Below are 14,673 nucleotides of genomic sequence, written 5' to 3'. Positions count from 1 at the left end.
AAGGGTTACTTGAGTTACTTTCCCCCCACCTCATTTGATCCAGATCAGCTTCCACTGTATATCTTCCTAGTTCTGAATTTTACCTTCAGCTTCTGGCCATTCCATTTTGTATATTTCCCCTCCCTTTCCCTTGGCATTTGGGTATTTGGATAACATATATTAGATGTTTCCTACTGGCCAGATATGTTTATTAACTCAGTTGGTCTTCATAACAACACTGAGTTAGGTACTCCTTTTATTCTTGTTTTCTCAGGAGAGGAAAGAGAGCTTGTCCAACGTTACATAGTAAGTGGTGGAGCCAGAAATTGAATTCAGGCAGTCTGGCTGCAACAGTCACCCTTTTAGCCTGTCTGCTATGCTGCCTCTCAGTTCATTATTTAATAATGTTTAATGTCATTGAGCTAAGAAGACCTATTAGATCCAGCCCCACCATAATCCTTGCCAGGGACTTCGCAATGGAATGGTAATACTCCTGGTCCATTGGTCAAGACTCTTCCCCTGGACTGTGTTTGGATGGGCAATACCAGCATCTTTTGTCTCTCCCTCCAGACCCCACATTTTTTCTAATTTTCCCTCGGTTACCTCCTAGTGAATGGCCAATTCTTCCTTTAAATATGTTAATACATTTAACAGGTCAACTCCTGGTCTAGGAGACTTTCAACACTTTAAGATCCTTTGCATATCAGTACTCAGATGTTTGAATTTTGTATTTTAAGTCTCAGAAAACAATTCTGTTTCTGTGTTCTCAGGGAACACCTCATTTTGACTCCTGTGTACTATTTATGCTGAAATGCCAAGCTGTCTAATTATAAGATAGTTTCGTCTACAAATTCTTGAGTTTGGTCCTTGAGGGGTGTGTGTCAAAGGGCCCGGGTTTATCTAGATTCATTGATTAGAGAATATCTTACTTTGCTTATAGTGTTTGGCAAAAGAAACCATAAGCAAAGTGAAAGATAAGTCCCATTCTGGTAGTAGTTATTTGCAACCCATATGAGCAACAAAAGATTAGTATCCAGAATATGTAAAGAATTACTTCAATAATTTGAAGGAAGAAAGAAAGAAAAGAATAAAAGATAAGCAACTCATTAAGGGAAAATGGGGGAAAAGTGTAGATATGAACAGGCCATTCACCAAGAAGAAACCTGAATGGGCAAAACATGAGATGATGCTTCTTTCCACTTGTAATCAGGGAAATGCAAATTAAAACCACAGAAGATGCCATATCACACCTACCAGCTTGGCAAAAGTTAGTAAATCAGATAATACCAAGTATTGGTGAGGATGTGGGTAATCAGGAACTCATATCTTAACTAGTACTGATAGGTCTATAAACTGATAGGTGTATAAAGTAATAAAATCACTTTGGGAAGCAATTTGTCACAAGTGTGATCAACTGAAGATGTACGTACCCTTACAACCAAGCATTTGTACTTCTAGGTGTCAACCATAGAGAAATTCCACTGGTTGCACAGGGTGTACAAGAGAATTCACTTGTATATGGTTTCTAATAGCAAAAAAGTGGAAACTACCTAAGGGCCCATTGTTAGAGGAAATGGAGAATTGAACTGTTGTTTATTTGTACAATGAAACACTGCGCATCAGTAAAAATGGATGAACGAGACCTACATGTATCAACATAATTTGAGTGAAAAAAGTTACAAAAGGCTGTAATAGTAAGATACTATTTGTGTACATTTTAAAAACAAAAACTCATACAAATTGTTAGGCATATATGTTATAAAAGTATAAAAATATACATCACAATGATATACGGTAACTTCAGGAAAGAGGCTACCTCGGGATGAGCTTTAGTATATCTAACTTTCTGGATTACATATGGGTACAAGAGAACTTTTAAGCAAATGCAGCCAAAACATTAACATCTGTCCAGTTAGGGTGATGGGTGCTTAGTTTCCTGTTATGTTGTATTTTCCCTTTTTTGTATGTTTGAAACATTTTATAACTAAAAAAAAATTATATGTGGAATTACCAAGCCAGAGTGTAACTATAACAGTTAACTGTTGCTTCTGAAATAACTTGCATGGCTTACTAAAGCAAAAAGAGATTCTATGTGTCATCAATGCCTGTATCCAAACTATAATTAGAAACCTTTTCCAAAGCTCATCTTATGATGGTTCTTTATGCATTTCCTGGGCCAGAAGCAAAATTAATAAGGGTGAGATGCTACAATTTGATTTCCCTTTTTTCTTTTTGTTCAACCTGTATGCTTTTGTACTGGTTTCAGGCAGAGCTTTCACAGAGTGTGCAAGTGTGTGATAGCTAGAAAAGTAGTCTTTAAGATTTTGGTTTTTTGACATCACACAATTTTGATGAGTGATAAGCAGAACTGTTTGCCCCAAAGACATATTAATGCCAATTTATGTTTTTTTAAAAAACAAAAAACATCTCAGTAATTACCACTGTGCTTGGGCAGAATGAAATGAAAGTGAAAAAAGCATTGACTTAGAGACAATGTCTATGGAGTGAAAGTCTACCAACTTGCATCCCCTCATATGTAAAATACAGTTGATGCTTACACCACTGCACTGAAGATTAAATGATAATAATGCATGTCAAGCACCTAGCACAGTGAAGGACACATAAATAAATATATTTTACTTTGCTTCCCATTCCCTTGCATGTGATCTTGAAGGGAAGAAATAAGAAGAAAAGTAAAAGTTTAGGACAAACCTAGCACTTCCCTCTTAGCTCTAAGTCTATTGTTACCACCACCCAACTAGCCCTCCACATCTTTATCTGAGAACCAGACTGAAGGGTGGCACTGCCGCAGCCGCTTATAGGCATGTGTTCTCACTTGGGCCATGGAGCAGTGGAAAAAAGACACCGCATCATTCAGCGTGAGAGTGTGCCTTAGTTTCTGTCTCATCTGAGCTGACATAATTCGGATTATATTCTGAGTTTCAAATGCTTTCTTCTGATCAAAAATGCAAGTTTCTTTACAAGTTATGGTGTCTGTTGGTGCCTGACATAAAAGGCTCTCCAGTAAATGTCATGTCTGTTGTGAATATTTTTCCCACTTTGTGCTTTTGCTTTTATTTTTCTTTACGGTTTTTGACAAAAAAGAATGTACTTTTTTTAAGTCAAATCTATGCATTTTCCCCTATGGTTATTTGTATTGCTTTATTAATAGAAAGTTCTTTCCCATTCACAGATGAGTTATAGTCATGTATTTTTAAATCTTTTAATGGTTTCATTATTTACATTTAACTCTTTGATTCACTTATAATTTTTTTTGGTGTGATACAAGGTGAGGCTATAAATTGGCTTTCTATTTTAAATAAGCACAGCACTGTTTCTTAATCCATCCCTTCCTTCCCCGATCCTTTTGTGATGGCTCCCTTATTTGCAGTGATTTTGAGGGAGGATAGTGTATGAGAGTCACTCAGGAAACTTTTTAAAAATTCACTTAACCCCACTTTGCAAGATTCTAGCACATCTTGACTAACAGAATCTTACGTTTCCCTCTGATTTGTTCCTGCTCCTGCCCTCTTGAGAGCCATTAATTTGTCATATAATCTCATGCCATCGAGGGTCTGCTGAGCAATGTGTATTCTGTTCCACTGATAAGTTTATCCTTGCATCTGCTCCACAGTGTTCTCCTTATTGAAGGATATGAATTTATTTTAATATCTGGTAAAATTAATTTCCATTCGTATTTCAAAAGGCTAAAAAATAATTAGCCCGTTAACATGTTTCTGCAAAATCCAGTTTGCCTGTTGAGAGAACTCTATTTCATGCTGGTTTTCTCTTGTGGATAACTTTCAGTAAGGCTTTGCTTCAAAGAGTTGTAATTATATTAGTTCTACTTTTATATCAGCAGGACTGAAGAATCCATTTTAAAAAGAAGTTGGAAACAAAGCCTTCTGTACTAGAACAGAATGTTTTTTCTATGACCTGATCTTAGAAATTCAACCGCCGTCAAACCTGGCTCTGCACAGAATACTTTTCCAAAACTAACAGCAATACTCAGCATTTAGGTCTCACTCTGGCAGTCAGGCCTTTAATTTTGCCCTTGTTTGGTTTTGCATATGTGAGATGCTATTTAGAAACTTGTTGTGAATCTTTTGCAAGGTGAGGATGTGTGTGTACTTCTGAATTTCCTTTTTATCTATGCTTCTAGAACTAAGCGTTGGGTTGGGGGAGGTAGGGACAGTGTTCCCTGCTTGCATATACTAATGCTCAGTAAGAAATAAAAGATTATATGTAATAAATAGCCTGAAATTTGGTAAGTCAGTAGCATGTCTTTCTACAAATTTAGAAATATTCTTAGGACTCGGGTTATCCTAAGATATGTTATTAGTGAAACTTTTATCAGTAAACAAAATCCATTATCAAAATTTATTTTATCACAAATATTATAGCAAGAATTAACTCCATGTACTTTTCTTATTTTTTTAAAATGCCGTTGTGCAGGGCTTTATAGGGATCATCTCATTTAATTAATTAATTAATTTTTTTTTAGATTGGCACCTGAGCTAACACCTGTTGCCAATCTTCCTTTCTTTTCTTTTTTATTCTTCTTCTCCCCAAAGCCCCCAGTACATAGTTGTATATTCTAGTAGTAGGTCCTTCTGGTTGCGCTATGTGGGACGCCCCTCAGCGTGACTTGATGCGCGATGCCATGTCCACGTCCAGGATCCGAGCCGGCGAAACCCTGGGCCACCAAAGCAGAGCGTGTGAACTTAACCACTCAGTCGTGGGGCCAGCCCCTCTCTGAATTTAAATAATGAGACAGCTTCTAGAACTATGAGTCTATTTGTTTCTTTTAATGTTCCATAAAACTGATAATAATAGTAGAGTGTAATTTAACAATTCAAACTGTATGCTTGTTTACAATAGAGACATGTAGAGATATGAAGTGTTTACCAGTAATGTAAAAAAAATTTTAATTTGGGGAACATGAGGGAAAATCAATATTGTCATATTTTAAAATCATACAAATGCTGAATTTCAGTTAGGTGGTATTTGTTGACATTGTCAGAGCAAGGTAATTAATATAAATGTTATTTTTTCTGAGCCTCTGATTTTTCTGCAAATTTCAGTTTTTACTCTCAAATGTTTCTTGTTTTTTAAATATAATTCTGCTTTGAACCTATTCTTTACTCAACCAATTGTGTGCATTTTCTGAAATATGGCTAACTGAGCACTAATTATATACAAGCCAAATCTCATTAAAACAAATTCAGCCCTAACAAAACTGATTCTTACTATTGATTTCCCAGCGAGTGGCCTACCTGAAGTTTGAAGTATCTGACTATAAAAAATTCTCATACTCTGTGACAGAAACTTATGAATGGATCCTTAGAGTTTGTCATAAGAGGCTTTTACATATTCACTGAACAGCATTCTGATCCTGTGTGTGACCAAAGGACTGAACAAATGCTGACCAAACTTTTGAGAATGGTTGCCTTAATTACAGCTGCTGATTACGATTGTATGATGTTCTGTGCAGCTGTATCCAGATACATTGACTAGGGAAAAAAAGAAATACACCCACTTTTTCAATTCTATTAAGCACTTCTTCCCTGTCTCATTCATCCATTCATTCACTCATTCATTCAATTACTCAACAAATATGTATTGATCTCCTGTCTGCCGGGCACTTCCACTAAGCTCTGGGGAGTCAGTGATGAATAAGAGCCCTTTCCCTTAGGGCTTACTCTCCAATCATTTTTGAACATACATGAAAACTTCAGAATTTGTTCCTTTTAATTCTAATCTACAGGTTTTCTTTGGTTGTGAAATATTTCAAACACTCAAAAATAAACCAAAAATATTCATACAGGTTTAACAGACATTACTATTTTACCATGTTTGCTTCAAATCTCTCCAGATGTGACCATTAACTTTAAGTTCAGAATTTGTTCCTTTTAATTCTAATCTGCAGGTTTTCTTTGGTTGTGAAATATTTCAAACACTCAAAAATAAACCAAAAATATTCATACAGGTTTAACAGACATTACTATTTTGCCATGTTTGCTTCAAATCTCTCCAGATGTGACCATTAACTTTAAGTTGGCGTATATGCTGTGTATATTAGTATACATGTTTTGCATTTTTATTGTATGTGTATAGATCCATAAAGAATATGGTATTGTTTTATGTGGTTTTGTATTTTACATGAATGATTTTATATGCTACATATCCTTTTGCAGCTTTTCTGTTGTCGTTTTTTATTCAACATTGTTTTTGAGAATTCTCCATGTTGGTGCATGCAGGTGTAGTTCATTTCATTGAAGTGCTGTGCAGTGCTCCATTTTGTGAATGAGCCACAGTTGATTTCTCCATTCCTTTGCTAGTACACACTCACTCAGGTTGTTTCCACTCGTTTAGTATTATGAGCAGTAGTTCACTGAGCATCACTGCATATGTTTTCTTGCATGCGTGTTTGAGTGGTTCTGTAAACTGTATACCTAGTAGTGGACTTGCTGGATTGCAGTGTGCGCGTCTTCCATTTCACTCTATCAAAGTGTGGTGCGAGAGGGCAGAATCATTCTTTTATAAATCTGTTTTAAATAAGGTGCAGTTTTAAGTACTGTTGCCAGGCTTTTGAGTTCTTAGCTCATCTGTTTGATTTTACTGTACAGTATTTAAATTCTTTCCATTTTATCTAAGCAGTGATAGATAATGGATGATTTCATTTTTTATTAGAATTTTATTATCATTTCATCTGTTATAGAGGTTTAGGCATAAATGAATACAGTGGCAAATCATACAGGCGCTTTTAAATGACAATGAACATATATTTTCTGACATTTTAAGTTGTCCTTGAATCATTTAACTTACTTTTAAACACACTTTAAATTAGTATTCTTGATTTTGAAGAACTTGATTTTGAATAACTAGTGATTTGAGAAACTGTGACATCTTTAATTATTCTGTTGTTAAAGCCATAAATTTCACTTAACTTTATAATCTATGTGAAGTTTGTTAGCCTAACAATATATTTTGAAAAGATTTTACATACAGATTTAAAATCTAGTGATGAGTGTAAGCTTTTCTTTCACTTGAAATATTTTACAGTTAAGCAAAAGAAATATGACATAAGAAAAGAGCTTTAAGAAGATCTGAGCTTTATAAATGCTAGAGCTTTGTTTCATAATTTTTAGTTCTTCAAGGAATTAAGAGGCTGTATTTTATCATTCTTTTTAATATGTTTACCTCAAGTGCTTTAAGAAGTAGCCTGAATTTTAGCTGCAGCAGATGTATCATGCAGGGAGTATCCTGGTTTAAATTCTGAAGTGCTTTCACTCCTGCTCGCTTCCCCTTGAAATCGTCTAGAAAGAAGCTGGCACATTATTTTGCGGATATTACTGGACATCAGGAAATACATGACTGGATCTAAGCAGCTATTGAAAGATGAGAAAACCAGCATGATCTCATTGGTTTTGTGAACAATTTCCTTCCAATAGCAAGACGACACATTTAGCTGTGAGGAAATGTAGACAAATCGGAAGGCATGATAGGGAACAAAACACACGGTAAAAATGATTAGTACAATAAAGGAATTTCGGGCTGTAGTAGCATATTTACCAGAATTAGGAAATTTTGACCTCCTTTTAGAAATCCTCAATAGATTCTTGCCGATCTTAATATATGAAAGGATTATTAGTAGGAAAATTAGCCAGAACATTACCACAAGAACGTAGTTAAAAATTGCTTCTCCTTTTGCATTATGCTTATCTCTATAATGGAAACACATTGTGGAATTATGACCTCCTTTCTTAAGGGTTAAAATAATCATAGTTAAAAATCCAGCAAGCGCAACTGTCCATACTATGCAGCAAACATAAATACTCTGTTTGGTTGTTATTGCCTTCCGTTGTTGTATAGACCGATTAATTTTTATGTAGCGATCCAAACTGATGAATCCAAGCAAAATAATGCTAATGTACATGTTCATATAAAATAGTGTTCCCACAACCTTGCAAAGAACCACACCCAGCGTCCACTTGTTTTGGTTAAGGTGATACATTATTCGGAAAGGGAGGCAGAAGATAAGTAAGAGGTCTGCAATGGCTACATTAAGTAGGTAAATCTGAATAGAATTTCTTTTACGGTGGATACCCAGAAATACATAGAGGGCAATTATGTTTCCAACCAGTCCCACGATGAAAATAACAGAGTAGAATGTTGTTAACACACTAGAGAGTAATTTTTCGTCCATGAGACAGGCAGTAGAATTTGATGCTCCTGAGGAGTTGCGTGGCACTTGGCTGCTGTGATTAGTAATGAAGTGCACTCCCTGGGAGGAGCAAGGCCAGCTGCTGACTGAAGTGGTCGCCATTGTTACAGTGTGACTTCTCATTCTTCTGTAGGGATCAAATAGTGAAGAGGCTAAATGACATGTTCCTTGTGTGTAGCTTTTACGTCTTCAGATTTTTTCCTGCGACAGAATGCCAAACATTGAGTTATTTGCTATTTAATAACAGCTACTTTAACTCAAAGCGTAAGTAATGATTTGTTTTCAGATATCGTGAGAAACTTTAGTTTTATCCTACTTTGGACCATTTGGGTATCTACACTATATATGTGGCAGCGTTTTGGTTTCACAAAACAAGCAGCAAATATAGTAGAATCTTATGGAATGTCCTGTTCCAACCTTTCCTGTGGCTGTGGTAAATGTTCAAGGTTTGTTTCATTTATTATATTAAAATAAACAACTGAACTATGAGATCGTCTTTTCTTAGGGAAGTTGTTATGGGAATAGAGATGGAGGTGAAATGACAGCCCATATTTTTCGAAGGTGAGCATCAATTTCCCTAAAGGCAGTTCTAGCCACGAGTGAGCTGTGGGCCCACAGCTTCCTGCCTTGACCCCTTCCCTCATAATATGGCATTCGTTTATTTTGATGCATATTGCCACATGGCATGTGACAGATAACCTGTGGCAGTCTCATTCCGTGGTGGGAACAGAGGAAAAGGTCCTAAATTTCTTTCTTTTCAACCAAAGACCAAGTTGAGGGTATTAAAATCATTTGCCTATAGAGGCGTGCAATTAACATAACAGACCAAGAGAGCACACAGCCCCCGCCTGCCTCATTAGGCCGACTCTTGTAGCGCTGCACTGGAGAGCAAAGGAGCCAGACAAAGCCGAGTCTGCTCAGTCTCCTGACCTGGAAGCATAGAGCCCAGAGTCATAGTATCGATGGGAAACAGGATGTGCGATCCAAGAGTTTGAAAGTAGCTAACTGCAGTTTAAATATGCCTTGCGTTCGGTAATTTGAGACTTGCTAGAACCTTATAAGAGATAGTGTGTGAATTCTACTTGTTTGTGGCAGCAGAGAATGTTAGCAATACTCCTTGTTATTGGCCCTTTCCCGGGCATTGACTGCTATGAAAAGCTCAGTCTGAGAGGCCGTGATAAAGAGCTAGAAGACGTGAGGAGGGGATTCCAGGAGGTCTCATCACATTCCTTTCTTAGAGTGACTGCCTGTTTCTCTACAGCAGCCTCAGCAGGTATAACATAAAGACATGCAGAGCAAGGTTATCAAAATCAGGCCTAACTAACTCTGTGACCTTGGGCAAACAACTTAATCTTTTCTAAGTCTTCATGTTTGTAGAAATGAAAAGTGCATGTGAAGAATTTTACCCTGGCACATAGCAAGTGCTTAATGAAAGTTAGCTTTTAAAAAAACACCTTTTTAGTCTACACAGAAATCGAAATATAATGATGTGTACCTGAAATTGGTTAATGTTATAACCAATGTTACCTCAATAAAAAGTTTTTTTAAAAAAACACCTTTTGATTCATCTCATTTTAGTAAATATTTCACACCTGGCTAAGTGCTGGTTGAAAAACAAAGGTGAACAAGAGAGACCCTACCCTTGGTAAACATTTTTTGCAGGAGTGTACATTCAAGCTCTGAATGCTACAATGTAAAGTGGATTTGAATTACAATAATTAATCTCCTGATCTGACATTATACACAGAGAAAAACGTGGAAGAACTTAGCCTTTCTTAAAACTCTACCTATAGTTTGATCAAAAAGAAACTATTTTGGTAGAAGTTAAAATTCTGATTTTAAAATTTTGTAAAGGGGAAAAGTTGATTCCAGGGAAGAGGAACTGGCTGGTGAAGAGGAAGTTATGTAATCACTGGTGGAAGCCTGTCTCCAGAGTTCAGGACAGTGGAAGGAAGGAGGCAGCAGCGCGGAGTGTAGTCTGTCGTGTGTCTCAACTGCAGGAAGACAGATTTCACAGAGTTTATAGAAACTTACAGGAATGTTTCTGGTGATCTGAAATTCTAAAAGGGCAATCTAGGAAGAATGGCAGGCTGCCAAAAAATGCAGCAATAATGTAATCTAGATCACCAGGAAGAGGAAAAGGGCACTGTAGAGGGACCTGTGTTGTGTGCTTACCTAGAGAACTCACAGAGGCTCAGGTAGAAACATCTCATAGCCACTGATGAAAGGGAGCCTGAGGCGTGACAAGTGATGTGATTTTTTTGAAAGCTGGGATAGCTGAAATGATTTTAAAAACTCATCTGTAAGTAGTTGGTTTTTTTCTTCCCCTGTGCTATATTTTAAACTCCGTTAGGGTTAGGAACCAAGACTGTTTTGTTTGCCTCTGTGTACCAAGTGCTTAGCACAATAAATATTGTGGAATGAAAGAGAGAATTTAGTAGAAAAGTATGTAAAGTTCTACAAGTGGATGTTATAATCCACCATTCAAGTACAGGAAGGGCTGTAGCTACATTGACAGAAATGCAATTGCAGTTGACTGCGGGTGCTGTATCAGTAGTGTGATGCAGCTGCAACAAAAACTAAGCCATTCTTTGGCTGAATTCGTAGATATGGAGTGTCTTAAATGGAGATTGTTACTACTAATCTGGTTCGATCCCAAGCTGGTAGGACTGCACCTGTAATACAGTGTTTCATCCTCGCAGCACACTTAGAAAAGGCCAGAGAGCAAATGGGGAGAAAAGCCCAAATTGTGTCATAGGAGCAATTTGAAGGAAATAGGCACTTTACCCTGAAGATATGAACGCTTCACTAGGCCATGGAGAAAAGGATTTCACCTTGTGATATGTATCTTCAGAAAGCAGAACAAGGACCAGTGAGTAGAAATGGCAGAGACAGATGTTGCCTTCTTTTAAGGAAATGCTTTTTTAGAATGAAACAGTCTATCTTGGGAGGCAATAAGGGTCTTACCACCAGAGATTTCGTACCACCAACTGGGTACTTTGTAGAAGAGACTCAGTGGCTCTCAATCCTGACTGCATATTAGAATCCCCTAGAGATCTTTTTCAAGCTATCAGTGCCTGGCTCAATCCCCAGATCTTCTGATTTAATTGGTCTGGAATGGGCCCCAGGCAATGGTTGCCTTTAAAAGCTCCTCAGGGGATTCTAATGTGCAGTCAGAATTGAACCCTTGAGCTAGATGGCTAAACCATTAACTGATACTTATTTAGCATTTGCTGTGTACCAGGTGGTGTGTTAAGCACATTTATATTATTTCATTTGCATAATCCTTATAACAGTTGTGTGAAGTAGGTATTTCAAAAGAGGTAATGAGAGATCAAGAGGTTTTGATCTTTACCCATGACCACATAGCCCTTAAGTGGCAGTACCCAAGTTGAGACTCAGATCTGTCTATTGTTTAGAGCACATGGTCCTTTTCACCAAACCTCCCCGCTTCTAGTCACATATGATCAGCATTTTCTTTATTAACGATGAGTTCTGTCAGCAGTATTTTGACACAATTCCTTTAACATTCTCCATATTAGCAATTTTAAGAAGAGATTATGCCATCTAGCTTCACTTCTTTGGAAAACATATTAATCTTTTTTTTGTTTTCTATGTCCATAATTCTAATTAACTAAGTCTGGAGTTTACAGAATCACAAATCATTTATCAGAATGTTCAACACATCCCCCAGAGCATATCTTTTCAAACTTACTTCTAGCCCTGATAGTCATAATCAAGATGTTTCTAGAAAGCTGTTAGCACAAAGCACATTTCCTGAAACCATTTGCCTCAGCTTTAATCTGCAAATAAAATAAATAAATAATGGTTGGATGAGATCACCAAGAAACCTTTCTGGTTTTGTTTTATTTCTAAGCTTAAAGATAATAAGGCAAAAGCAATGCATTTGTTTAATAGTAGCCATCTTTTAGAACCATGAATTAGATGGCTAGTGACCAGTCATTTATGGACAAATTAACAGATTAGATTCTGTTTTAAATTTATGGCTGATTTTTGGCCTCCTTTGCAATGTGTCAATCACCCACTGTTCTTAAGGCCATTTATTGATGTTTTAAAAACTGCTTATTTGATTTGTTAAGAATGGCTAGTGAAGACAAGAAACAAACCACTGCATTCACATAGTGGACTAATTTCCCAGTGGACGTTACCTGTAACTCGTGTGCTATATTGAAGTGGTCACAATGGGTTTCTGATAGTAGATGGTAAATGGTTTTTTAATGTTATTACTTGGCAAATCTTGAAGTTTGCAACCCTGTGTTAGTGCTGCATTGTATCCACCACCACTCTACCCTTATTGATATTTTTCAACTGGCTCATGTAGAAGCTTCTGTACTAGAGGGCAGGACCAAACAGATTCCACTGTGGCCTCCAGTGAGCAAAAGCTTTTTAAATGCAGTTTGGGGTATGTTTACGAAAATATCACATTGCTATGTTAAAATACGTACCTATTTGGCAATGATAGCAACCTTTCACTGTTTGTAGTTTGACTTGACAATGACTGAATCATTCAGGCTATGCTTCAAAAATTGTGTTAATTGCTGCATACAGAATGAAAATTGAAAACATGTTACTTGGGAAATAATATTATCAGTAGTACATTAGGTTCTGTTATAAATTTAACTGTGTCTAAAAAAACTATCTTTTTGTGTGAATTTTTTTTCATAACCTTTTTATTTTTTAAATTATTTTATTGAGGCCATATTGGCTTATAACATTGTGTAAATTTCAGGTGTACATTGTTATATATCAATTTCTGTATAGACTCCATCGTGCTCACCACCAATGGTCTAGTTTTTATCCATCACCGTACATATATGCCCCTTTACCCCTTTCACCTTTCCCCCACCCCCTTCTCCTTTGGTAACCACTAATCTGTAAAAAAAACCATTTTTTAAAATTTTACTTGAATTAACTAAAGTGTATTTTGCTTTTTCTTTTATCTAATATTCACCTTATTTACTTCTGAAACACCAAACTTAAAGTTTAATTAGTCTGGTAATTACCATAAAATAGTAATAATATAATAAAGAAGAAAATACTATCTTTGAAAATAGGGAGACAGCATAACTTAACAAAGTTAATATTGTAGATCATTTATAATACATTGGTAATAAACTGTTGCATATGAAAATAACTTTTAATTGATTCAAGTATGTCTGCAAGTCTTTATGGCAATATGCAAAATACAGTATAAATATGTGATAATATTGATAGTATATGCTTAAATACCTCCAGTGTCCTAGAGTACTTCAAGTAACTAAGAAGACACAGCGTCAATTTGACTCAAGTCAAGGCGGAGGTATCATTCAAGCAGTTTACTCAGGGTTCTGAAAGCAAACTGTTGCTAGTCACCACGAAGCAGGTTTCACTTTTAATATTCAGATAATCAAATTTTAATTAAAATTAAAGGACTATTTATGTAGTGGAAATCAAAGAATACTCACAGTTCAGGTTCTCTTGAAGTAAAAGGAGCTGAACCCCAAGCTTCCCTAGGACACAGACTGTCTTGGTGTGTCAGCTGAGCTCCTCCATCCGGTCGTGGTGCAATTGGTTGGGGTTGTCTCTTTTTTTTTTTGCATGTGGTAATAGAATTTTTTTCCCTTTTCTTTCTTTTTTCAATATGACAACTCTCAGAATCCGTCTGAAAATAGTGAAAAGCCCCACCACTATGCAACAACTTTATCTTTAAGTTCAATCAACATTTAACTTTAAGGAAATTATTTATATCTTTTATATGAATACTTTCCACCTTGACAATTGTGGAAACTTTTCCCTTCTGCTCCAAAATAAAGAAGTGTCATAAATTCTAAGAAGAAATATGTATTTTCTGTTTTTCCCAGGAAATGATGCATTGTATGGTATGTGGACTTTTAAAGCACAAGCATTGAATTTGTTTCTTTCTGGATTTGTTTTAGAAATTAAGTTATTCACGTAAAATGGCACTTCTGTATTGAATTATACTAACATAAGTTATGAATTATTTTTTCTTTAATTTTTTAAAGTATTACTTGATCTGTACATTATTTTAGTGTATTTTCATGTATTACTTTAAGATCTTGGATTTATTTTCTAAAACAATCTTATAATTTTAGGACCAGATAAGATTTGTGAAGGTCTTCTCCCCTTATTATCACTATGATAAACTCTCCCAAGTTAATTGAAATATCTTCTATATTTTAAGGAAAATAATGAAGGAATTCTGCAGTTTTTGATTTGCGCCTACTCCAGTATTTACTATCTGTCCGTCCATGTAACCACTGGCCCTGCAGTTTAGTGTCATTTCCCTTTTTGTTGTTGTTTGAAATGAAGAAAAATTTTTATCCTCCCCATAATTGTTGCCCTGCAGCTTTCTTTACTTCCTGCTAAATAATATTCATTGGGCTGTATCTAACATTTGAATTATTTCCAGGTACATACACTCTTCTGAACTCATATTCTCCAGAGCT

At 36.1% G+C, this 14,673-nt stretch overlaps 2 protein-coding genes across 27 annotated transcripts in view; one reads left to right on the top strand and one right to left on the bottom strand.

Annotated features, from left to right (window-relative positions):
- The window catches only part of CASK (calcium/calmodulin dependent serine protein kinase), a 374,427-nt gene that overhangs the window by 211,217 nt on the left and 148,537 nt on the right, over positions 1-14,673 (top strand). The gene's annotated exons all lie outside the window — the stretch shown is intronic.
- On the bottom strand, positions 6,657-13,802 carry GPR34 (G protein-coupled receptor 34). Of its 4 annotated transcripts, XM_070258207.1 has the most exons (5): positions 13,672-13,760; positions 13,457-13,554; positions 12,673-12,765; positions 11,922-12,009; positions 6,657-8,407 (listed from the first exon to the last, which is right to left on the bottom strand). In XM_070258207.1, the coding sequence occupies exon 5, from the start codon at positions 8,327-8,329 to the stop codon at positions 7,193-7,195; it is 1,137 nt and encodes a 378-aa protein (XP_070114308.1). In that variant the 5' UTR covers positions 8,330-8,407; positions 11,922-12,009; positions 12,673-12,765; positions 13,457-13,554; positions 13,672-13,760; the 3' UTR covers positions 6,657-7,192. The 4 variants fall into 4 exon arrangements, with proteins under 4 accessions (XP_070114308.1, XP_001489813.4, XP_014584305.1 ...); XM_001489763.6 differs by lacking the exon at positions 13,457-13,554 and having other exon boundaries at positions 13,672-13,802; XM_014728819.3 differs by lacking the exon at positions 11,922-12,009 and having other exon boundaries at positions 13,672-13,757.

The sequence above is a fragment of the Equus caballus genome, chromosome X (genome assembly GCF_041296265.1).
Source record: "Equus caballus isolate H_3958 breed thoroughbred chromosome X, TB-T2T, whole genome shotgun sequence".
Lineage (NCBI taxonomy): Eukaryota > Metazoa > Chordata > Mammalia > Perissodactyla > Equidae > Equus > Equus caballus.
The sequence above is the reverse complement of the archived record's forward strand: the minus strand, read 5'-3'. Positions and strand labels throughout refer to the sequence as shown.